Source organism: Bufo bufo, chromosome 2 (assembly GCF_905171765.1).
Source record: "Bufo bufo chromosome 2, aBufBuf1.1, whole genome shotgun sequence".
NCBI classification, from domain to species: Eukaryota; Metazoa; Chordata; class Amphibia; order Anura; family Bufonidae; genus Bufo; species Bufo bufo.
Genome location: NC_053390.1, coordinates 291,337,411 through 291,363,042, shown reverse-complemented (window position 1 = coordinate 291,363,042; position 25,632 = coordinate 291,337,411). Strand labels below are relative to the sequence as shown.

Sequence of the window (25,632 nt, the reverse complement as noted above, 5' to 3'; positions counted from 1 at the left end):
GGCACTGTGGATGTCACTGTTATAGAGGCTCTGTGTATATCACTGTTATGGGGCACTGTGTATGTCACTGTTATGGGGCACTGTGGATGTCACTGTTATGAGGGCACAGTGAATATCACCGTTATAGGGGCACTGTGGATGTCACTGTTATGGGGCACTGTGTATGTCACTGTTATGGGGCACTGTGGATGTCACTGTTATGAGGGCACAGTGAATATCACCGTTATAGGGGCTCTGTGTATATCACTGTTATGGGGCACTGTGGATGTCACTGTTATGGGGCACTGTGTATATCACTGTTATGGGGCACTGTGGATGTCACTGTTATGGGGCACTGTGTATATCACTGTTATGGGGCACTGTGGATGTCACTGTTATGGGGCACTGTGTATATCACTGTTATGGGGCACTGTGGATGTCACTGTTATGAGGGCACAGTGAATATCACCGTTATAGGGGCAATGTGGATGTCACTGTTATGGGGCACTGTGTATATCACTGTTATGGGGCACTGTGGATGTCACTGTTATGGGGCACTGTGTATATCACTGTTATGGGGCACTGTGGATGTCACTGTTATGGGGCACTGTGGATGTCACTGTTATGAGGGCACTGTGGATGTCACTGTTATGGGGCACTGTGGATGTCACTGTTATGAGGGCACAGTGAATATCACCGTTATAGGGGCACTGTGGATGTCACTGTTATGGGGCACTGTGTATATCACTGTTATGGGGCACTGTGTATGTCACTGTTATGGGGCACTGTGTATATCACCGTTATGGGGCACTGTGGATGTCACTGTTATGAGGGCACAGTGAATATCACCGTTATAGGGGCTCTGTGTATATCACTGTTATGGGGCACTGTGGATGTCACTGTTATGGGGCACTGTGTATATCACTGTTATGGGGCACTATGGATGTCACTGTTATGGGGCACTGTGTATATCACTGTTATGGGGCACTGTGGATGTCACTGTTATGGGGCACTGTGTATATCACTGTTATGGGGCACTGTGGATGTCACTGTTATGAGGGTACAGTGAATATCACCGTTATAGGGGCTCTGTGTATATCACTGTTATGGGGCACTGTGGATGTCACTGTTATGGGGCACTGTGTATATCACTGTTATGGGGCACTGTGTATATCACTGTTATGGGGCACTGTGGATGTCACTGTTATGAGGGCACAGTGAATATCACCGTTATGGGGCACTGTGGATGTCACTGTTATGGGGCACTGTGTATATTACTGTTATGGGGCACTGTGGATGTCACTGTTATAGGGGCTCTGTGTATATCACTGTTATGGGGCACTGTGGATGTCACTGTTATGGGGCACTATGGATGTCACTGTTATGGGGCACTATGGATGTCACTGTTATAGGGGCTCTGTGTATATCACTGTTATGAGGGCACTGTAGAAGTCACTCCTATGGAGGGCACTGTACAAGTCACTGTTATGGGAGCACAGTTAAGCAAATTTCTTTATGTTACCACTAGCAGATTTACTCGGCTTCACATGGGTGTATTTCATTAGTTGTTTTTGTGTGTGTAGTTAACCCCCTGTCTACCACTAAACTACTTTATATGTCGTGGCAGTAAGCTCTTAACTGTAACCCGTGGCGCTGCAGATCATTGTGACCGTGCTGTCATTAGACAGCTGTGGTCACAGTAAGTGGTGCCGAGACCTGAAGAAGCTCTCTCTCTGCGTGGCATCATTGTAGTACACTGCTACAATGATCCATCACAGTGTAAAATGTAGAAGAAGGCAGGGGAGTGCTCTTCTTGATGCGAGGACGCCCCCTGCTGGAGGTAAAATGAAATGTGAACCTACAGGCTTTGAAGAAATCCCTTGCTGCCGTAACTGTGGCAGTAAGGGGTTAATCTACTCTTTTCATATTTTTTTTTTAGAGAAAATTAAATAAAAAGTGAAATCAAAAATTTTTAAGTTATAACTGTAGTTATTAGTTTTAGCAATAGTATTGCAAACTACGCACACACACATCCCCCCCCTTTTTTTTTCTTTCATATAAAATTAAAATAAAATATATATATTTATTAGTTTCAGCAATGGTATAGCTGACTTTGTGTGTGCAAAATATACAAATGTACACACTTTACTTTTCTGCTTTCTTAAAAACTCATGCACAACTTTGGTCTCCGCTTCAAAAATCTTCCTCTGAGCAGAAACCTAACGGATCCCATTACAGTCTATAGGGCCAGTAGGCTCCATTCGGCTCACTTATGTGTCAAATCCATCCTTTTTGTTAACTGAGCGGGAGAACGGAAAGGTAATTATAATAAAAATAAAGCCAAAAGAAAATACCTGCAGGTTGTTGTCTTAGTCCATACACCACAATAACGCCTCAGTGATACTTGTAAAGGCTTTGAAATCAGTGAGCCAGAAAGGCTGTGTGTGTGTGTGTGACATCCACCAAGGATTTGCTGCAAAAATTTCTGTATCAAATCAGCAGGGACATATACACCAGCAAATCCACAACAAAGCAAATTAGCCATTTTAGATTTTGCTGCAGAAGCTTCTTCAGACAGCCACGCTCTGTAATACATGCTGGCCATGCTGTGGTGAACCATCCAGTGTCTGATAATCATGCTTTGTGCCTTCTGGTGACTAAACTTGTCTATTCCAACTTGGTGGGCAAAGTGACTGCTGGTCCTAAAATGACTGCAGAGTAACCAGCATACTTTCAGCAGCTACATGTGGACGCTGGCCTCCCTTTGCATCAAGCAGTAGCACACATGTAGCACGGGCTGCACCCAAGTGCAACAGGAGGTGGGACCCAGGTAAAGAATGGATGAGAAGTGCGGGGCACAATGCAAGGGGTGACAGGAGAAGGGCAGATGGCACTTAAGAGGAGGAAGTGAGGAAGAAAGCAGAGGGAATGTGCAGATTTTACTGTGCATTCACAGGTAATCCACAACAATTGGGTATTGTTGCAGAAATTTCACTTTCCTATTGGGGGGCAACCTGCAATATATTAGCATCCAATCTGCATTACAAATTGATATGCTGCAGAGTTAAAAATATTTGCTCAAATTTCATTCACTTTGCCATTACTATATTCAGCTGGATTTTCTATACAAACTGTGAATGGAAAATCTGCAGCAGTTACATCACATGTGAACAAGCCTGGGGTGAAAAATAACTTGCAAAATGCTGAACATAACCTAAGAAAAAAATGGTAATGTCGGATTTATGATGCCAGACTACAGTGTCCCATACATATTGCAGCCCTGCAACATGTCAGCTGTTACAGATGGACCTACTTAAAGCTTTGAGTCGGTCAGGATCCCCCACAGTATTATATCTAATAGATAGAGATATATATATATATATATCTCTATCTATCTAATGAGGACATATTTTAGCCACCCATCCAAGTAGTGAAATCTGACAATGTGGTCCTCAGGCAAAGGATTGTCTACCCTTGCAATAAAGCAAACCTGGCAGCATAGCGGACTATAAACTTTCAGCAGTAAAGAATAGCTTTCCTAGAAAGAAATATGTATTATTTCATGTCTTCATTTACAGCCCACCCTAATACACTCATCATCCTGCTCCCCGGGAACATAAATAATGCTGCCTTTGGAAGGATAAAAAGATTACTAATCTTTTAAAAGAAATAATTTTCAGAAACCAACCAGCCCCCCCTTCCCTCCCAGCCCGTCATAAAATTGGACATTATTGGAGCCTCACCATAGGGCTTTTGCTTGGTGCTGGTTTCTTTGCTGCAAGTGTCTTAGTGTTCTTCACGACTGGTGGTGTTGGTATAAATTTGGTGGTTTTAGTAGTTTGTAGCACAGTAGGTTTTGAATTGGACACTGAAGATTTTACAGCTGATGTTATTTTGTTCACAGTTTTGGCAGTGTGACTAGATTTGACAAGTCCTGGGGATGGAGCTTTTGAGGTGCTAGCCTGCTCAGAGCTCAATATTCGCTTTATTTCGGTCCTTTTGACTGTGCTGCTAATCCGTGGAGGTGGAGGTTTAACAGCCTCTTTCAAGACCGCAGGAAGAGGTGGGGATCTTGGCCTCAATGGTCGACTTACTGCAACAGGACTCTACCAAGAAAATTATAGTCAAAAACAGTTCATAGACTTATGAAATGGAGAGAGAAGAGAGAGCTTCTTACCTCTGTGGGGCGAGTGCTAACTTCAAATGGGAGCTTTTTCAAATCTGCACTTGAACGAACAGTGGAGATTTTCTGCAAAGAATTAAGCAATTTGTGAATTATACCAGCGAATGAAGAAGTTAACTATAGTAATTTATTTAACTGGAGCAGTTCCAATTATTACACTACAGTAAGGAACTGTTGTTTAAGTAATCCTTTACACACATATATATATATTAATGCCAAGAATGGCCTAGACCTATCTTGACCCAGGTATAAAGTGTGTATTAAAACTTCACTTTTAATTCAACACAATGATAAAACGGCTGTGTGCCATAACAAACAATTAAAACACTTTGTTTCCACCCCAAAGCGTTGACGACTTAGTGCACATCTCCCTCACCCTGGCAGCAACCATCTCCTATTCACCACAACTATATCTGCAGAGCTTGAACATAGGGGCACAATGTGTGGATAGACTAATGTAAGCAAACTACCTGTATTTGCCTGCAAAAACTGATTAAATGGAATAGGTGACTGTGCTCCTACACACAAACGTTCACAGCACAGCACACTTGTCCGACACTACGTCAGTAGCTGTCAAGACGCATTCACACGCTGCTAAGCGCTCCACCTAGCTCAAAAAACCTTGCTATATTGAATGAAATGTCCTACACAAGGACTATTAAGCTAATAAGCAACATTGGAGTGGACAACAATTGTTTAAAACAATCAACTGCCCCCCAACATGTTTCACCAGATCACTGGCTTCTTCAGGGGTTTGGACAGACTTGAAGACAACAGACATGATGCTGGTATATATGCTGCAATTCTGTGATTGATTTGTGTGGTAGCCAATTAACAAATGAGAACACAAGAGATTTGGAATAGCTGCCCTCCCTATTTTGTTCTTGACAAATGAAAGCAGGGCAGAGGAGGTCTCCTCATGGCATCATGCGCAAGCTGTCACTACGCTCCAACTTAGAAAATCAGCGAGATGATGCTTTCCCAAAGCGCATGTCCTGCGCAGGCGGCGGGTGCGTGAGCACTCAGTCTCTTAGCTGAGACACTGAGTGCCTTTACTCAGGACATGCACTTTGGAAAAAGCATCATCTCGCTGATTTTCTAAGTTGGAGCGTAGTGACAGCTTGCGCATGATGCCATGAGGAGACCTCCTCTGCCCTGCTTTCATTTGTCAAGAACAAAATAGGGAGGGCAGCTATTCCAAATCTCTTGTGTTCTCATTTGTTAATTGGCTACCACACAAATCAATCACAGAATTGCAGCATATATACCAGCATCATGTCTGTTGTCTTCAAGTCTGTCCAAACCTCTGAAGAAGCCAGTGATCTGGTGAAACTGGGGCTGTAGCTGTGTTCAGAATTAAGCAATCACATTCAAAATCATGTTAAATAGGAGTCAGCATACACCTGCCATCATTTACAGTGCCTGTGATTAACCCCAAATAAAGTTCAGCTGCTCTAGTTGGTCTTTCCTTAAATTTTCTTAGTCGCATCCCACAGCAAAAGCCATGGTGCACAGAGAGCTTCCAAAGCATCAGAGGGATCTCATTGTTAAAAGGTATCAGTCAGGAGAAGGGTACAAAATAATTTCCAAGGCATTAGATATACCATGGAACACAGTGAAGACATCATCAAGTGGATAAAATATGGCACAACAGTGACATTACCAAGAACTGGACGTCCCTCCAAAATTTATGAAAAAAGACGAGAAGAAAAGTGGTCTGGGAGGCTACCAAGAGGCAATATTAAAGGAGCTGCAGGAATATCTGGCAAGTACTGGCTGTGTGGTACATGTGACAACAATCTCCCGTATTCTTCACGTCTGGGCTATGGGGTAGAGTGGCAAGACGAAAGCCTTTTCTTACTAAGAAAAACATCCATGCCAGGCTACATTTTACAAAACCACATCTGAAGTCTCCCAAAAGCATGTAGGAAAAGGTGTTATGGTCTGATGAAACCAAGGTTGAACTTTTTGGCCATAATTCCAAAAGATATGTTTGGCCCAAAAACAACACTGCACATCACCAAAAGAACACCATACCCACAGTGAAGCATGGTGGTGGCAGCATCATTCTTTGGGGCCGTTTTTCTTCAGCTGGAACTGGGGCCTTAGTTAAGCTAGAGGCAATTATGAACAGTTCCAAATACCAGTCAATATTGGCACAAAAAAACTTTCAGGCTTCTGCTAGAAAGCTGAACATGAAGAGGAACTTCAACTTTTAGCATGACAACTACCCAAAGCATACATCGAAATCAACAAAGGAATGGCTTCACCAGAAGATGATTAAAGTTTTGGAATGGCCCAGCCAGAGCCCAGACCTGAATCCGATTGAAAATCTGTGGGGTGATCTGAAGAGGGCTGTGCACAGGAGATGACAATCTGACAGATTTAGAGTGTTTTTGCAAAGAAGAGTGGGCAAATCTTGCCAAGTCAAAATGTTTCCCGCAAAGTGTGCTGTCCGCATCCGTGGCTCCGTTCCGCGGCCCCACTAAAAAAATATAACATATTGCGCCGGCAATATAACATGTCCTATTCTTGTCCGTGCTTTGCGGACAAGAATATGCATTTATATTGCCGGCGCCCGTTCCGTTCCGCAAATTGCGGAAGGCAACACGGGCGGCGGTTTGCGGACCGGGCGGCGGTTTGCGGTGTGCATGAGGCCTAAGGGTGTGCACACTTATGCAACCATATTTTATTTTTATATTTTTTCTTCCCTCTACCTAAAAGATTTCAGTTTGTTTTTCAATTGAGTGGTACAGTTTATAGGTCACATTAAAGGTGGAAAAAGTTCTGAAATGATTTATCTTTGTCTCATTTTTTTACAGCACAGAAACCTGACATTTTAACAGGGGTGTGTAGACTTTTTATATCCACTGTATGTGTATATAAATACCTTTACCCAGGTTAGGTCCCCACACCACCTTTTTTTGTAAACAAAAATTAAGTAATTCTTTAGTATTTTTTTTTAACTACCTGAAAATATTGGGCTATATTTCGAGATAACATCTAAATATAGGATGGTCTATGTTGTCCCTGAAGTATACACTTTAAAGGTTCTGTCTCACTTCAGCAAATAGCATTTATTATTGCCTCCTTTGCTGGCTTGGTTAATTTTTCTATCACATTATACACTGCTCGTTTCCATGGTTACGACCACTCTGCAATCCATCAGGGGTGGTCGTGCTTGCACAGACCAGGCCACCAGAGAGTCCAGTGCTTTTTCCTATAGTGTGCAAGCATGGCCGCCACTGCTGGATTGCAGGGTGGTCGTAACCATAGAAACAAGCAGTGTATAATGTGATGGGAAAATGAATCCAGCCAGCAAAGGAAATAATATGGACAATAACAATACATTAGTAAGTGCCTGGTATTAACTTCTATATAATAAATGCTAATTGCTGAAGTGACAACACATTTAACTGGCCGTTAACACATAGTTTAATAGTTTCAGTCACAAAAATACGTATGGGCCACCCGCCCTGGATACCTAACAATCTAGCTCTAAGGAAACAGACAGGAGGATGACGACATAAGACATACGTAGCATCATCTATTCTCTGCTAATAGGTCAGGGATATACAGCTCTCCAGTCTTGTATGTAAGACCTGAGCATCGCAGGAGAGACTCCCTTGCACAATGCCACTAATGTACAGATCAATGAGGCAGCCTTTCTAACATAAGATCAATTGACACCTCCATTACTGACTGAAGCACTGGGCCTAATTCTCTCACAAACGTTATGTACTTGCAGCTTGCTTATAAAGTGCACTCGGTTTGCGTAAATTCACTCCCCATCGTGCCTTTCTTATATAGATGATGGATTGCTTACTTATGCATATAGCCCTCTATTGCAGGGATGCCCAATCTGCATCCCTCCAGCTGTTGCAAAACTACAACTCCCAGCATGCCCAGACAGCCTACAGAAGGGCATGATGGGAGTTGTAGTTTTACAACAGCTGGAGGGCTGTAGGTTGAACATCCCTGCTCTATTGTATTGCTCAAGCAATCAGTAGGGGAGGCTTCGACAGATCCTATGTTAGAAAGGCTGCTACAATGATCTATACATTAGTGGCATTGTACAAGGGAGTCTCTCCTGCGATACTCAGGTCTTACAAATCAGGGTCCATTCACACGTCCGCAAAATGGGTCCACATCCGTTCTAATTGCTATGTCCTCCTCCCCCAGTGCCTCCATGCCATCTGTCTCCCTGCTACACAATTTTGCGGAACAGGTGCGGACCCATTAATTTTCAATGGGGCCGGAATGTGCTGTCCGCATCCGTGGATCCGCACTTCTGTTCCGCAAAAAAATAGAACATGTCCTATTCTTGAATGCAATTGCGGACAAGAAAAGGCATTTTCTATGAGAGTGCTGGTGATGTGTGGTCCGTAAAATGCGGAACACACATTGCCGATGTCTGTGTTTTGCGGATCCGCAATTTGTGGATACGAAAAACACATATGGACGTGTGATTGGACCCTAAGACTGGAGAGCTGTATATCCCTGACCTATTAGCAGAGTATAGATGACCGCACATATGTTTTACGTCATCATCCTGCTGTCTCTTCTCTCAGAGCCTAATTGTTCGGTATCCAGGCCAAGTGGCCCATGCACATTATTGTGACGGATACTATTAAACATTCTGCTCAGGCAGTTACGGTGTACATTTAAAGATTACGTGTACATGCCACAACTATAAAATATGATTAATCATAATCTACTAATCTGTATTTATTACCTGCAGAGTTTGTAGCTTCTCCTGTTGTTTTTGGATCTTTTCACTTAGAGTTTTTTTCTTTTCTTCCTGGGATACAGTCTCTTTCTTAAGCACTCCGACAGGAAGTTTCTGTTTTAGCTCCACATACTCACATCTGAAATCAGGACAGCAACTTACTTCCATATCAGAGAAATTAACATTTTTCACACATTTAAAGCGCACTTCCATATTCTTATACACATCTCCATTGGCCATAGTGAATCACTGACAGAAAGTCACAAATTTGAAGAGGAGACCGGTTATGCTTCCAGACAAATGTCTTAAGACTGAAATCATTCAATTTTTCGTGTAGTTTTTTTTTCCCAACTAAAGTTAGGACTAGATCCATAAAAATACAATATATCTAATGCTGAACTAAACGGGTGTGTTCTGGTGATTTAGCAGTTGCAGACTGAACTACATCAATTGCTAACGTTACTATGTGTGTTATGGTGGCATTCAATGCTTGCATTGTGAAAGGTTAAAAAGGAAATAAAGACAGTTTAGGGTGGAGAAATTGGTGATAAAGCCACATGCACAGACATTTTAAAACCATCTTGCTACAATTTTACATCTAGTCATCACCATATTTATATATCTATCGTCATACCATCTACCACTATGATTGTACTAAGCATAGAGAAAACCGTAGGCTGTCTAGCTCCTCTCAGCTGTAATTCAGATATATGTAAATGCTAAAGAAACCATTGTATCATTCTCCAAACTACGGACCTATATTGATCTGTGTCAGGATTCATTGTGCAGACCCATGTATCTGGGTATTCCTTCTCTACAGCACTAAGCTGGAAAGGAAGAGTCCGCCATTTCAAGCATAGATCTGGAATAAAAAGAAATAATAATTGGCAAGGAAAAGTGTCAGTAATAAAAAAAAAAATGTATGCCCAGAAGAGGGGTCACCAACAAAAAATACATTTCAAATACATGTAATTTTAACCTATGTACAGATGGAATAGTTACATTATACATTAACTTTGGAGATGTTAGGGTACTGTCACACTAGCGGCAGGACGGATCCGACAGGCTGTTAACCCTGTCTGATCCGTCCTTCCGCTATTTCGCTGTGCCGCCGCTCTGTCCCCATTAACTATAATGGGGACGAAGGCAGAGCTCCGGAGCAGCACGGCGAAAGGCCGCCGGACTAAAAGTACTGCATGTCCGACTTTTTAGTCCGGCGGCCTCTCACCGCAAACTCCCGTGCTGCGTCGGAGCTCCGCCCCCGTCCCCATTATAGTCAATGGGGACGGAGCGGCGGTCCGGCGAAATAGCGGAAGGACGGATCCGACAGGGTGAACAACCTGTCAGATCCGTCCTGCCGCAAGTGTGAAAGTGCCCTAATGCCCTAATGCAATATATATGACTTGTCATTGTTGTAGATTTTCCCAAACTCCAAAAAAAGGGCTAAAGAGGTTCACCTAAATTTCGAAAGGGGTTTTCCAGATGGTAGAGATCAGGTAACCCTGTTAGAATGGCTTATACTCACCTCACCAAACCCCTGCAGCTCCCATTCTGATGCTTCCCGAGTGCCCCACTGGTTGTTACTGCCTAGTTCCACTCAATGCATAACTGTGACTTCCCAGTCAATCACTGGCTGCTGCAGGTCACTGTTCTGGCCAGTGATTTATCGAACTGTCACATTCCCTGCGTCCAAAAGGAAGCAGAAACTGGCATGGGGGTAGGGCTGCAACGATTCATCGATGCAAAAATATCCTCCATGCAGTTTCCCTGCATCGAGGATTCGTTTAAATCACGTGACCACGGAGCGTGAGTGAAGAGAAGCCTCTCACTCACCGCTCCGTGGCCTCCCGTCCGCACCGCGCTGCCAGGGCCTTACGTGCACACATGGTCAGCGTGCTGGCTGACGCTGTGTGTGACATTAGGTACCGCCCAGTGCATGCCGGGAAGTGGGAAGAAGATGCGGTCCGTCTCCTGCGGACTCCATGTTAGCACACTGCCAGAAAAGGTAAGTATAAGTTAGCAGGGAGACAGATGGCATGGAGGCACTGGGGGAGGAGGACATGGCAATGGATGGCATGGAGGAGCAGATGGCACTGGGGAACATGGCATGGAGGGGCTAATCTGATGGCAGTGGGGGACATCACATGGCAATAGATGGCATGGAGGCACTGGGGGAGTGGGGGACATGGCAATGGATGGCATGGAGGGGCTGATGGCACTAGGGGAGTGGAGCTGAAGGCACTGGGGTGGGGTAGAGCTGAAGGCACTGGGGGAACAGAGCTGATGGCATGGGGGGGAGCTGATGGCACTAGTGGATAGTGGAGCTAATGGCACTGGGGGGGAACGGCGCTGGTGGCACTGGGGGGAACTGATGCACTTGGGGTGATCGCACAGGGGAAAACGAAGGGTGTTGGGGACTGATGGCAGGGGGTCTGATAAGTTTTTATGAAGGAAAACAGTCTGTTCATTAATTTTTTCTTATTAGAGTACTCGATTAATCGTAAAAATAATTGGTAGAATACTCGGTTGCTAAAATAATCGTTTGCTGCAGCCCTACATGGGGGCACGGAAGCATTGAGACAGGAGCAGCAGGGGATTGGTGAAGTATTACTTTACTTTTTAAAGCCATTCAGACAACTCATCTAATAGAAATATGATTCAACATGGTAGTAAGAGAAAACTTATGTCCTGACAAACCTCCTGTCCCTCTCTGAAGACCTGATTAATTTGGCACTGGATAAATTGCTAGGGGCCAATAAAAAATGACTGTGGTAGTTAGACAGTGTAAAACAGGTCAGACTAAATTGGATTTACCACTGTTCAGAGATTCATTTTAGAAGAAAATATTTTAAAAAAAATTCTAGAAGTTAGGTCCCACTGATAGCACAAATGTTTGCTACATTTAGGCCTCATACAGTTCGCAAAGCATGGGCACCGACCACCGTCTGCGGACACGGACCTATTCACTTGAATGGGGTCTGTGATCCGCATCCAACGGTCCGCACCGCAGAAAAGTAGGGAATGCACTACTTTTTTTGTGGTGCAGAGGCCACTTTCCAGATTGCGGAACCATTCAAGTGAATAGGTCCACATCTGTGATATGGTGTGCATACGGCCAGTGCCCATATATTGCAGACCCACTGTTTGCGGGCCCCAATACAGGCACGGACCTGCTGTGCATGAGGCCTTAGAAGGAGATTACACTAGAATATATAAAGTGGTTTAATCTTGTATTTTGTTCTTTTTCAGTCTGGGCTACCAGTTAATCCACACACTGCTTCATATTAGAAGCTGTAAATATGATGTCTCTGTCTGGCAGCTGAAAGAGAAGGCTGCCCTCAAATGCTGCTGCCTCAACCTGATACGCACTGAAGAATTTAGCAAATACACAAATCGCACGGAAGAAACTTTTATGAGTTTAAACCAACTAAATTTCAGATGCACAGACATATTTATTTCTAGATAAATTTGCAGCCAATACTCAACATCCAAATTAAAATCCATTAACGTTTTAAAAAAACATATACGTTACATGGATGCGCCAACAGATGCATCACAGGATTCCATGGTAAGAAAAAGTATACATTAATGTATACATTTTTTGCTGGATGCTGCAGAATGGAAAAATATAGTGTACTATGTTTCTGCATCCTCCCCCCTCTCCCCCAATGTATATGTTAAACATAGGGCAAAACCATGATGTAGATCCAGCCTTAATGGTTATGTAGTTGTTGAGATCGCCAATCTGAGTCCTCCTTCTGAATTAGTAAATCAGACTAAGCAATAACTAGAAACAAAGGTACTCACCGCACTGAATAGTGGTTGGGATCTCCATGGCACGTCTTCGCTTATACCTTAGCTCAATAGACGGCGGCTGATTCCAGTTGGCAGATATGTAACCAAATTCATCCCAGAATTTTACAATGCCCTTCTCAGCTATGGGAGAGAATAAGGAAAGCAAGGTAGTTAATTTTTGCAGTCAGTGAAAGCAGACAATGAAGTTGGAATTCACCAATGGGAACCGACAGGGGAGCATAATAGGTTTGTTTTACTCAGACTACAGCCATGAAGCTAAGAAGCTTGATGCCACAGGATACGGCTGGTCCAGCAATGTGCAAGGGTTTCCATTATAAATGAAAACATGACACACGTGTGATTTAAACAACACTATTCTATTGTGTCAAGACAAGCAAACACAGAGCTTCACAAACATAATTCACCTATGCCAATATCTTTCCAGTACTGCGCTAAGTGCTCCCCCATAGCTTTCAGAAGGTGTCGGTACTCCTTAGCATCAGCGAAGTCTTGTTTGTTGTGTGTGGGCTCCAGAACAAGATAAGGAACATCAACCACCCCTACTACTCCTCCACAGGCACTAGAAAGAGAAGCAGTCAAAATGATTATATGTATGGCCTGCAGAACATATGCAAAAAAAAATAAAAAATAAGCTTCCACACAAAATGTGGAAATCAGCAGCAAGGATGTTAAACATTAAAGGGGTTGTGCCACTATAAAATATTACATTTATGTAAATCAGCACGAAAAACGGGTTACTTTTGTAATTTACTTTCTGTTATAAAAATGCTCCAGTAGTTAGATATTCTATTTACTTCATTATAATGGTGCCCCTGGTGGTAAATCAGTATAGTTATGTTCATGTCCACATACTGAGGTTACATCCTTCAGTCACCAGTCATATCTATTGTTAGAAACTGACAGTTACAGGGAGAGAGCTGCAGCAGAAAGGAAGAATTAGTAAAGCTTGTAATTTATACATTTATATTTTTGCTTTTTCTACCTCCTATGAACAGCTATAGGTACAGGAGGGAGGGGTTACCAGTCACTGACAGCTATCTCTGCATGCACTTATACATACAATGCTATCAATCATTGATAACACCTCCCTCCTGTACCAACGCTGTTCACAAAAGTTATGGGGGTCATAATAAGGAGATGAAAAGAAAAAAATATTATTTTTCCCAAAAGTTTTAAAACACAAGAAAAACAATATAAATGTGCTATTGCTGTAATTGTATTGACCCGGAAGAATGAAGGGCATCACTCAGTTTTACCACATAGGGAACACCATAAAAACTAAATCTATAAAACTAAAGTGAAATTGCATTATTGTTTTTTTTTCCATTTGGAATTTTTTCCCAGCTTCCCACAATATTTTATGCAACATTAAATGGTGCCATTAGAAAGTACAATTTGGTCCACAAAAAACAAGCCCTCATACGACTGTGAACAGAAAAGTAAAAAATGTATGGCTCCAGGAAGGCAGGAAGTGAAAAATGGAAGAGCAAATACAGAAGATCACCCAAGGCTGAAAGGGGTAATATTGATGGCTTTTCCTCAGAAAGGCCATCAATATCTGATTGGTGGTCCAACACCCCGCACTCATGCCAATCAGCTGTTTCAGAGTAACCCTGGAACCAGAAGTCAGCGCCAGAACCTCACGGCTGTGTCCATTGTGTAGTGGACTAGAGCTGGTAACTGCAGAGCTGTACACTGAATACGTGTGGGGTGTCAGAACCTCGCCTATCAGCTATTGATGACCTATCCTGAGCCTATTAGATCAGTGTAGGTCTGACTACTGGCACCCCCACAATCACATGTTCTGCAGTCACTATGGCGCAAAAACTACATACAGCTCTGTCCAGGGCTTTAAAGTCCAGGAGTTGGTCCTATCAGTGACTGACAGTTATCCCTGTATACACAGTCATAGGGAAGACCGTCAATCACTGATAGGACCGCCTCCTTGACTTCAAAGCCCAGAATGAACAGGAATTCAAATGAATTAAATATAAATTATACTGATCCTTTTCAAATTATCAATCTGCTCTGCTCTTCCTGCTCTATAGTATGCTGCCTGCAGCTCAGATGCTACATTCCATGTGACAGGTTCCTATTAAAGCAGTGCTGAATAAAATGGATGGAGCCGTGTAGTTTAGCCACCGGAGCTACTGCAGGAACAGCTGATGGGCAAGGTGTGCCAGGAGTTGGACACCCCACTGATCTAATACTGATGACCTATCATAGGGAATCAATTTAAACATCTCAGAGAATCCCTTTTAAAAATGAAACTTCATCTATGCTTTTCTTAAAGAATATAAAAGAGTCCCAGAGTACCCCTTACAATATGTTAATCTGGTTTGCAAATACAAAGTAATACTTACATTCCTCCTTCAAGCTGAGGTCCCACCTTTTCATACATTTTTATTAACCGACTACAGTTGTACACAAACATGCCATCAAGTTCACGCTGCTCGATATTCACTCCAAAGATAAAATTTAACTCCTTTGGTTCTTTCAGGGCCCTAAAAGCAAAATATGCACAAAGTGCATTAGTAGCCTATCAATGGCACATTCTTTCAGAGAATACAGAGATATATAAATGTATGCACATAATTCCCTCTTTCCCTTACACAGTCCACGCCTGGACCTGTGGTCCATGTCACCATCATAGCCCCTCTCTTATGTTTTAAGTGCTACTTATCATGTGCTCTTTATGCAAATTACTTCTGTAAGGCTCAGTTTCCACATTCAGGTTTTTTTATGTTGTTTTTTTAGTTTTTAAGTTAAAGCCAGCAGTGGGTTCAAAAACGAGAAGACTGTCTTTCATTTATACATTTCCGCCATTTATAATCCATTTCTGGCTTTGGTTTTAAAAACTACAGAAGCAAATCTGAATGTAATTACATGAATTATGGAAGAATGATTTACAAGGTATAGTGGAACGGACATGCGGACATGGAACGCACACGGAGTCAGTTCCATTTTTTTGCGGCCCCACTGAAGTGAATGGTTTCACTTCCGAGCAACAATAATAATAGAACAAACACAAAAAATATGTTTGTGTGCATGAGCCCTATGTGTGTGGAGTTTACCTCTAGGATTGCCTGGATGATGGACAACACAGACAGAGTTTGCAGTGCTTTGCAATTTATTGGACTTGGATTCATATTGGACTAAGGCCTTGAAGAGTTGTTAAAGGGGGTTTATCGGAATGGCGTGGGTGAGGGTTGTTATGGTTTGTATCTAAAAATAAAAAATCTGTAAAATCTATAATAACCTAAAAATCTATAAAAATATGCATTTGAAAAAACAAGATTTTTGTGAACTCACCTGTAAAATCTCTTTCTCGCTTAGTTCATTGGGGGACACAGGACCGTGGGTATAGCTGTTTGCTGCCACTAGGAGGCGACACTAGGCTGAAAACTGTTAGCTCCTCCTCTGCAAGCTATACCCCCTCCAGCCTGGAGAGAGCATATCAGTTTGTGCCCAAGCAGTAGGAGAAGCAGAAAGTAAACTGAAAAACAAACTAGAACCGCACACCGCCGTAAGACCAAACCAGAACCGAGGTCCCAAATGGCAACCGACTGCCCCTACATGCCGCACTAAGAAAATTGTGTGGGTGCTGTGTCCCCCAATGAACTAAGCGAAAAAGAGATTTTACAGGTGAGTTCACAAAAATCTTGTTTTCTTGCTCGTATCATTGGGGGACACGGGACCGCGGGACGCCCTAAAGCAGTCCACGGGGAGGGAAAACCTGAACCCCATGGAAAACAATTCCCTCGTGGAAGTTACTACACTGCGGCCTGCAAGACCCTGCGCCCCAGAGCAGCATGTGCCGAGGCCAGAGAATGCACCCGGTAAAATTTTGTGAACGTGTGCAAGGAGGACCAAGTCGCAGCCTTACACAATTGAGATGCCGATGCATGGTGAAGGTGAGCCCAAGAAGCCTCGACCGCTCTGGTAGAGTGGGCCGTGATCCCAGGGGGAGGTGCCTTGTCTCAGGAGCGGTATGCCTCGGCAATCGCTGACCGAATCGCTGGCAATCGTCACCTTGAAGGCCGCCAATCCCTTGCGAGGACCTTCAGGGACTACGAACAAAGTGTCCATACGCCGAAAAGGATCAGAAACGGACAGGTAGATCCTCAAAGCACGCCCAAACTTTAACCCAGAGTTTTCGGCGGATAGATACCGCGAGGGCCGAGGAACATGCGACCATAGCCCCAGCATCCAGGGCCGCCTCACAAAGATACTTCCCTGCCTGAGAGATTTGAACCGCCAAGGATTAGAACTCGGCTGGGGGGAGATCCGCCGCCAAGTCCTGGTTCAAACGGAGGGCCCACTCCGAGACCGCCTTGGCCACCCAGGCAGAAGCGAAAATGGGCCGTAGTGCTGAGCCGCTGGCTGCAAAGACGGACTTGGCGAGAGACTTTATGAGACTGTCCATAGGGTCATGGAGAGAGGATCTGTCGGCTACCGGAATCGCCGTATTTTTCACAGGCGAGCGAACTGGGGATCCACCTTCGGAGGAGAGGACCATTTCGCCACGCACTCAGTGGGAAAAGTATAGAGCAGGTCCAGCCTCTTTGGGACCAGAAAGGGCAGACCTGGCTGGTCCCATGCCTTGGCGACAACCACAGAGAAGTCATTGTGCAAGGGGAAAGTCTTGGGGGCATGCTTCAAGCGCAGAAAAGACACCCCCTGGTGGCTGGTGGAGGGAAGGTCATCCTGCACCTGAAAAGTGTCACGGACGGCAGATACCAGGCTATCCACCATGGATGCAATTTGGGAAGACTGTTCCGGATCCACCTCAGAGTCCGAAATCTCCCCCTCCGACATTGCGTCTCCCAAGAGGGAGGACGCCTGTAATTAGGAACCGGGAGGGGATGCTGAGGAGTAATAGGAGGAATGGTGTTCTGCTCTGAGACGCTTGTTAGGAGGCCTGCCCCTGGAGTGGACGCCCTGAAACGGTGCGGACTGCGCAGGTGGCAATTTATCAACCAAACGACCCATGAGAGAAAGGGTGGATTGGGATATCTTAGATAGGTCCTCCACTTCCCGGGACACGGCCCATTCCCAGTCTGGTTCCACACTGACAGATGGGTCCTGCACTTCTGTGGGCTGGAGAGGGGTGGGGGGGGGGGGGGGGGGGGGTGTTCGACCTACATGGGCGCATGGCATGCCAAACACAGAGAGTCTTCCTGTCCATGAGGGAATTTTACCTTGCAAGTAGTGCATGCATAGTAGGTGGCCCTGCGGGTGGCCTGAGGGGAAGTACTGATTGGGTCAGATGTGTGCTGCAATAGAGCTCAATGCTGGAGGGGGTAGCGATACTCCTACCAGAATGGCCGCCGGACCCCTGTGTTCCCCGATCAGAGAGCTGCAGAGATCCGCGGAAGGAAGGAACGTCCCCGCCCCCTCAGGACGCTGAGGAGCATGACGAGCGCCGCGCATAGGGATCCCAACAAAACGGTCGGGACTCTCGGAATAGCGCATGCAGGGCCCAGCGGCGGGGGAGGTGAGGGCAGATAACGATGTGCTGGGACGGAAAAAGGAGATTTTTGTATAACTTACCAGTAAAATCTGTTTCTCGCTCGTTATTGGGGGACACAGGAACCGTGGGTATAGCCATGTCCTCTAGGAGGCGTTGACACTAGTAAAAGCTGTTAGCTCCTCCCTTGGCAGCTATAGCTATAGAGCTTCAGTCGGTGTACAAGCAGTAGGAGAAGCAAGCCAACCAAAGAAAAAAATATGGAACACCAACCATGCCAAAAACCCAACGGGGTTCTAACCAGAAACAGCCACAGCTGTGGTTGAACAACAATACTGGGTGGGAGGTGTGTCCCCCAATGAAGAGCGAGAAAGAGATTTTACTGGTAAGTTATACAAAAATCTCCTTTTCTCGCCCATATTCATTGGGGGACACAGGAACCGTGGGACACCCACAAGGAGGGAAAACCACAGCCCAATGGAAACAGCGTCCCTGCAGGCATCTAGGAAACTGCCGCCTGCAAGGCCAGGCGGCCCAAGGCAGCGTCCGCCAATGCATAAGTATGCACCTGGTAAAATTTTGTGAATGTATGTAAGGAGGACCAAGTAGCCGCCTTACACAACTGTCCAGCCAAAGCGCGATTCCTCCAAGCCCAAGATGAGCCCTCCGCTCTGGTGGAGTGAGCCGTGACACCTAAGGGCGGAACTCTGTCCCGGGCGCGGTAAGCCTCCGCATTTGCTGCCCGAATCCAACGTGCGATTGCCACCTTGGAGGCCGCCAATCCCTTGCGAGGACCCTCCGGAATGATAAAAAGGGAGTCTGTACGGCGGAAGGGAGCGGAGGATGCTAAATAGATCCTTAGAGGGTGTGAAGGAGAGGGAAGGACAATTTCCTTGTTGATATGGAAGTCTGAGACCACCTTCGGAAGAAAGGAAGGAACGGGCCGGAGAACCGCTTTATCCTTATGAAGAACCAGTAAGGGTTCTCTACAAGAAAGGGCCGCGAACTCAGACACCCGTCTGGTGGAAGTAATAGCCACAAGGAAAACCACCTTCCAGGACAGGAGTGGGAGAGAAATCTCCCGTAGAGGCTCAAAGGGGGAAGCCTGGAGCGCTAAGAGGACTAAATTCAGATCTCAAGGCGGTAACGGAGGAACCGTATGTGCCACTCCCTGAAGAAAAGTCCTTACAGGTCCGAGGGGGGCCAGAGGGCGCTGGAAAAAATTTGAAAGCGCCGAGACCTGACCCTCCAAAGAGCTAATGCTCAAACCAAGGTCCAACCTTGATTGAAGAAAGGACAGGACCGTGGGGAGAGAAAAACGAAGAGGAGGAATGTTTCGGTTTTCACAGAAACCCAGGAAGGACCTCCAGGTCCTGTAATAGATCCTGGAAGAAGCAGGCTTCCTAGCCTGAATCATAGTGCGAATAACATCCACCGAAAAAACCCTTCGCTTTAGAATGGCGGTTTCAATGGCCACGCTGTCAAACGAAGAGACCTTAAATGCTGATGGAAGACCGATCCCTGCGAAAGCAGGTCGTCTCTGAGTGGCAGTGACCAAGGAACGTCTCCCAGAAGGAGAACGAGGTCGGCTTACAACGCGCGACGGGGCCAATCTGGGGCGATGAGGATCGTCGGAATGCACTCCATTCTGATTTTCTGTAGAACCCTGGGCAGAAGGGGGAAAACACATAAAGGAGGGAGAATCCCTGCCAAAAGGCGATCAGGGCGTCCACGCCGCAAGCTTCCGGATCCCTTGCGCGGGAGAGGAAGGTGGGAAGCTTCCTATTGAGCCTTGAGGCCATCAAGTCCACGTCGGGGCGACCCCAACGGAGACAGATTGCCTCGAATACTTCCGGGTGGAGGGACCACTCGCCTGGATCTATCGTGGTCCTGCTGAGGAATTCCGCAGTCCAGTTCTCCACACCCAGGATGTAAATTGCCGGTACATGGGCCTCCGCCCATCGTAAGATCTCGGCAGATTCCTGCATTACCGCGAGACTGCGTGTTCCCCCCTGGTGGTTGATGTACGCCACAGCCGTGGCGTTGTCCGACTGGACTCTGACTGGGCGACCCTCCAAGAGGTGGGTCCAGTGCCGGAGGGACAGAAGAATCGCCCTGAGTTCCAGGACATTGATCGGGAGCTTGGATTCCGACCGAGACCATGTGCCTTGGACTTTCCTGGGAGGACCTTCCCAGAACCGGAACCGACAGCCACCAACAAAGGAACTACCGCACCTGAGGGGAGAGACAGATGAGATGGTCCAGGCTCTCAGAAGACTTGTCCCAGGAGGACAGGATCGCCCACTGGAACGTGCGAGAGTGGAACTGGGCAAAGGGAATCGCCTTGAAACAGGCGACCATCTACCCTAACGTCCTCATGCAGAGGCGAATGGACGAAAGTCTGCAGTCGAGAAGGTGTCTCACAGAACGGTGCAAGGCCAGTCGCTTGTCCGGGGGAAGGCGAATCCACGCCACGTCCGTGTCCAGAAGCATACCCAGGAAGACCAATTGTCTGGAGGGTGTCAGAGATGACTTCTGCAGGTTGACCAACCACCCGAAGCGAGCCAGGGCTGCCAGCGTGATCTGCATGCTGTTCGATGCCTGAGCAAGGGAGGAGGCCTTGATGAGGATGTCGTCCAGATAAGGCATAAGGAAGATGCCTCTGGAACGGAGCAGGGCGAGAAGAGGGGCCAGAATCTTTGTGAAGACCCGAGGCGCAGTTGCCAGCCCGAACAGGAGGGCGACAAACTGGTAATGAAAATCTCCTATCGCAAACCTCAGGAAGCGCTGGTGACTCCGTGCGATAGGGACGTGGAGGTATGCGTCCTGGATATCTATGGCCGAAAGGAATTCCGAAAACGCTGGAGGAGAAGGAACTTGTTCAGCAGCTTGAGGTCCAGGATTGGGCGGACCGAGCCCTCCTTTTTGGGGGCCACAAAAAGGTTTGAATAGAAGCCCTTGAACTCATCTGCTGGGGAAACAGGAGAGATGATTCCCCAGTCCAGGAGGGACTGAATGGCCTGGGAGAAGGCGGCTACCCGCTCTGGGTCCCGTGGAAGACGGGATTGAAAGAACCTGTCTGGGGAAAGACACAGGAAATCGATCAGGTATCCCGAGGATACAATCTCGAGCGCCAAAGGGTCGGACACATGGGCCCACCAGACGTCCTGGAAGAGGAGGAGGCGCCCCCCACCCTGTTTGGCGGGGGCGCACCTTCAGGCTGAGGCCTGCTTAGCTGCAGGAAGTCGAGCGGTCTGAGGTCTGGGACGCCAGGAGGGCTGTGCCCGAAAGGACGTTTTTTTGCGTCGATCCTGGGAACGAAAGCCGCCGCCCCCCAGCGGAGGAACTCGCTGCGGGGCATGAACTAGCGAATCGTCGAAAAGGTCTGCCACGGGAGGAACCTGACCTAACGTGAGGGGCCCGCTTGGCCCTAGGCTGTGGGTGATGGGTGCTCTTGCCACCCGTGGCCTCAGAAATAATCTCGTCCAGCCGAGAACCAAAGAGACGGGTGCCAGAAAAGGGGAGACCGTCTAAAGAACGATTGGAAGTCGCGTCCGCTGCCCACATTTTTAGCCAAAGCTCGCGGCGTAAGGTGACTGCAAGAGCCGAAGAGCGCGCGGTGAGGGCGCCAGCGTCCAGGGACGCCTCGCAGTGACCTGAGGAGAGGAATAACAGCTCTTACCAGGACCAGGAGATGCCGACAGAGAAAGTCCGGAGAGAACTGGTTGAGCGCTGAGGCGGGAAGATAGGCTTCGCCCCCTCAGGTCCTGCATCCCTCCAGAAGCCGCTGCGATGTGCGTGCATGTGCGCGCGCGTCCATTAACCCCCGCATGCTGGATTCGCCCTTGCTGTGACCCCCTGTGCCCGAGCGGCGCCAGAAGCAGGCAGCCGCCCGAACATTATGTGAGAAAGATCACCGCCAGCCGAAGCTGTGAATTGCCCCCGCTGCTTGAAAGCGCTCCTGTGCGCTTGGCTCCGCCCCCCCATGCGATCCAATGCGGCCCATGTCTATGCCCCAGCGCTAAGTCCTGCTGCTGATTAATAAATTGTATTTTATGGGGGCCCAGTCTGTGTCCCAGAGTGGTATAGATCAACCCCTTGCAGCCAGAGAGGTAGAGCGGCGGGCGGTGATCGACGGCCTGGAGCAGGCATCTACTTATCTGTCTGGCCGCCATCTTCACCCTTCCTCTGGTCCAGCAGGGTCACCCCTTCAGCTACTGGCACCGTAGTGGCAGGAAGCTGGAAGAGGGACTTGGACGGGTGACCCCTTGGCTGGCGGGATGCAGGGGAGCGGGGCTGCCCTGGTCCACCTTGTCTTCTTGTGGGGGGAGGAGGCAGCGTGGCGAACCAACGCTGGCGTGCTCCCCCCGGGAGAACAGAGAGGAGAGGCGACCACTGTTTCCCATCTGAAAAAAAAGGAAAATAAAAAATCTTCAGGAGCTTCCCTGCGAAGCAGGGAGGTCTTGCCTCCTATTGACACTAGAAAAAACTGAAGCTCTCTCTTCAGGCTGGAGGGGGTATAGCTGCCAGGGGAGGAGCTAACAGCTTTTACTAGTGTCAACGCCTCCTAGAGGACATGGCTATACCCACGGTTCCTGTGTCCCCCAATGAATATGGGCGAGAAAAACAGCGCCCCCCGTGCCCTCAATAGAGGAGCCACCAGGCAGCTGGGCTCCAATTAAGACTGGACCTGCAGTTAACCCCCGCAAGCCAGCGGCGGCGTAATGGCGTCCGCCTGAAGTAGTGGAATCGCTACCCCCTCCCGATGCCTGCTGTCCAAATCTGGGACCAGGCAGAGGGTTGAGAGTGAAAAGGGAGGTGTGGGAACGGGAGAGGGATATACTCACCTGCCTTCATCTGTGTTCTTCGCCCTTCCATCATAAACCAGCAGGGCCACCTCTACAGTCGCTGGCACACAAGTGGCAGGGGACTGGTGAGTGAAGGGGCTGGAGAACAGGTGGCCCTTGCGCTGGCAAGAAGCAGGGGAGCGAGGCTGCCCTGGTCCACCTTTTCTTCTTGGGGAGGCAGGGCGGTGGGACAACCGACACCGGCCAGCCTCCCTGGCTAGACAGAGAGGCAATGCGACTCTGTTCCCCATCCAGATGTTAAATTGGAGAAAAAAAATAAAAAATCAATGGAAGCCACCCTGCTAAGCAGGGAGGTCTGCCTCCACGACACTAAGCTAAAAACTGATATGCTCTCTCCAGGCTGGAGGGGGTATAGCTGGCAGAGGAGGAGCTAACAGTTTTCAGCCTAGTGTTGCCTCCTAGTGGCAGCAAACAACTATACCCACAGTCCTGTGTCCCGCAATGAAACGAGCCAGAAAACAAGGAAACCCAGCCTTACAGTTTTCAGCTATTTCAATGCAGGCAGCTGTCACAAAAACTGTAAAATTCAAGGCAAATACTACAGACAGGCACACTCTATCATTCACTATAGAAATCTTTATATAAAATACATTTAGATGTCTGTATTGGTATTTAAAATGTCCAATAAGGAAGATCCTCTCTCACTGTCATCACTGTCTCACTTGTTACTGCTATGGCTAGCCACATCACACATACAACTGGATAAGCCTCCATGTTCCTCCAGGTACTGGTTCATACTGAACAAATACATGGCATGAAAAACATTTTACAATATATCCATTAAGCTCTGTACACACTAACCTAGGTAACAGGTTTAAGTACCTTACCTTTGCTTTGCCTCCTTAATACGCTTCTTCACATCTGCCTCCCGACGGGCAGTTATTGCAGCATTCTGCACCTGCCGGAGAGTAGCCTGAAACAAGCCAAGGAAAAGCTCAAGAATGCAAAAACCTTGTTTTATATATGCAAGATCACCAGCAGATACACAAAGGTGAAGATACTGCAATAAATACTGAAGGTGATCAAAGCAGAATTATGTAGGAGGTTCTTGGTTTCTCAGCTCCATATGCATGGAAATGTTTTATCAGTGGTAATGTAGTTTTCCATAGACACAGGTGTAGTTTCTAGAGCTATCTTTTTACTGTACTGTATTTTTTTTTTACGCTGTTGAGGTATCTTTTGCTGAATTGTAGTATTTGGTGCTGCTACAGGGGTTATATATATTATATATATATACATATACACACACACACTAGCTGAAGGACCCGGGTATATTTAATCTATTTCATTTAATGTTTGTGTGTGTCGTTAAAAGATATCAACACTATCAACTATAACAGTGACATCTATAGCACCCTGCCGCCTTAACAGTGACCTCCACAACCCCCCACCCCTTAACACTGACCCCCCCCCAACAGTGCCCCGTCCCTTAAAATTGGACCTCCACAGCAGCCCACCCCCTTCACTTTGACCTCCACAGCAGCCTGCCCCTTTAACAGTGAGTTTCACAGCACACCACCCCTTTGACAATGACCTCCACAGGGGCCCGCCCCCTTAACAGTGGCCTTTCCAGCAATCTGCCCCTTAACACTGACCTCCATAACGGACCATCCCCTTAACTGTGACCTCCACAGCAGCCTGCCCCTAGGGTGGCCAGAGGTCAAGTTTTAGGCCGGACAGTCCAGCTTTCAGACTCCCTGTCTTCCGTCTGGTGCAAAGCCTGGACGGACACAGGGATGTCCTTTTGAACAGTTCGCTCTCAGACAGCAGCACTGTGCTGTCTGAGCGTGAGCTGCAGGGAGAAAGTCACCCTCACTCCCACCCCTGCAGCTGACAGAAGTTTATTTTTAACTTCATTTTTCAATCCCTGTCAGCTAAGTGGGAGGGGGCGTGACCTAACCGAATCGGGGTTGTGGCTTAGAGGGACCAAGAAGTTTATTTTTAACTTCATTTTTTCAAACCCTGTCAGCTGAGGAGTGGAGGGGGCGTGGCCTAACTGGATTGGTGGGTGTCCTTTTAAACAGCTCACTCTAAAACAGCAGCACTGTGCGTGAGTGTGAGCTGCAGAAAGAAAGCCACTGTCCCTCCCACCTCTGCAGCTGACAGAAGTTGATTTTCTCGTGCATGGCATTGGGGGACACAGCACCATGGGTATATGTCCAACTACCACTAGGAGGCGACACTAGACATAAAAAAGTGTTGGCTCCTCCCCGTTGGGCTATACCCTCTCCACAGACACTAGGCAGCTCAGTTTTGTTCTAGTGTCCATAGGAGGCAGACCTGACCTGCTTTTTTGTGCAGGTCATCCTGCTACTTTTTTATTTTATTTTTTCTTTAATCATTTTTTCTTTCTCTGCAGGTTTCGGCCTGCGGCAGGGGTGGCTCCATCGTGTTCCACTTTAGTTGCCCCCCTGCGGGCGCGTACTCAGGTACCTGGCAGCCACCCAGTCCCCAAATCTGCTTCCGCAGTGGAATTCCGGCAGTCCCACGGTTCCCGTGTTGAGTCCGCCGAGGGGGTGGTTACTGCTGCGCCTGAAGACGTCTGAGGGTGAGTATGTTAGATTAGGGATCCCACCCTCCTTCCCAC

At 47.0% G+C, this 25,632-nt stretch overlaps 1 protein-coding gene across 4 annotated transcripts in view; it reads right to left on the bottom strand.

Moving 5' to 3' along the window:
• Positions 1-25,632, bottom strand: part of MORC2 (MORC family CW-type zinc finger 2) — a 119,834-nt gene that overhangs the window by 25,334 nt on the left and 68,868 nt on the right. For 3 of the 4 annotated variants that reach the window (XM_040416716.1, XM_040416717.1, XM_040416714.1), the window contains exons 13-20: positions 23,873-23,958; positions 15,071-15,211; positions 13,112-13,266; positions 12,699-12,827; positions 9,648-9,753; positions 8,898-9,030; positions 4,157-4,228; positions 3,723-4,085 (exon numbers count right to left, since the gene is read on the bottom strand). In XM_040416716.1, coding sequence (XP_040272650.1) covers positions 3,723-4,085; positions 4,157-4,228; positions 8,898-9,030; positions 9,648-9,753; positions 12,699-12,827; positions 13,112-13,266; positions 15,071-15,211; positions 23,873-23,958 — 1,185 coding nt within the window. Of the gene's footprint in view, positions 1-3,722; positions 4,086-4,156; positions 4,238-8,897; positions 9,031-9,647; positions 9,754-12,698; positions 12,828-13,111; positions 13,267-15,070; positions 15,212-23,872; positions 23,959-25,632 lie in introns of all 4 variants that reach the window. The other variant, XM_040416715.1, reaches the window with a different exon arrangement.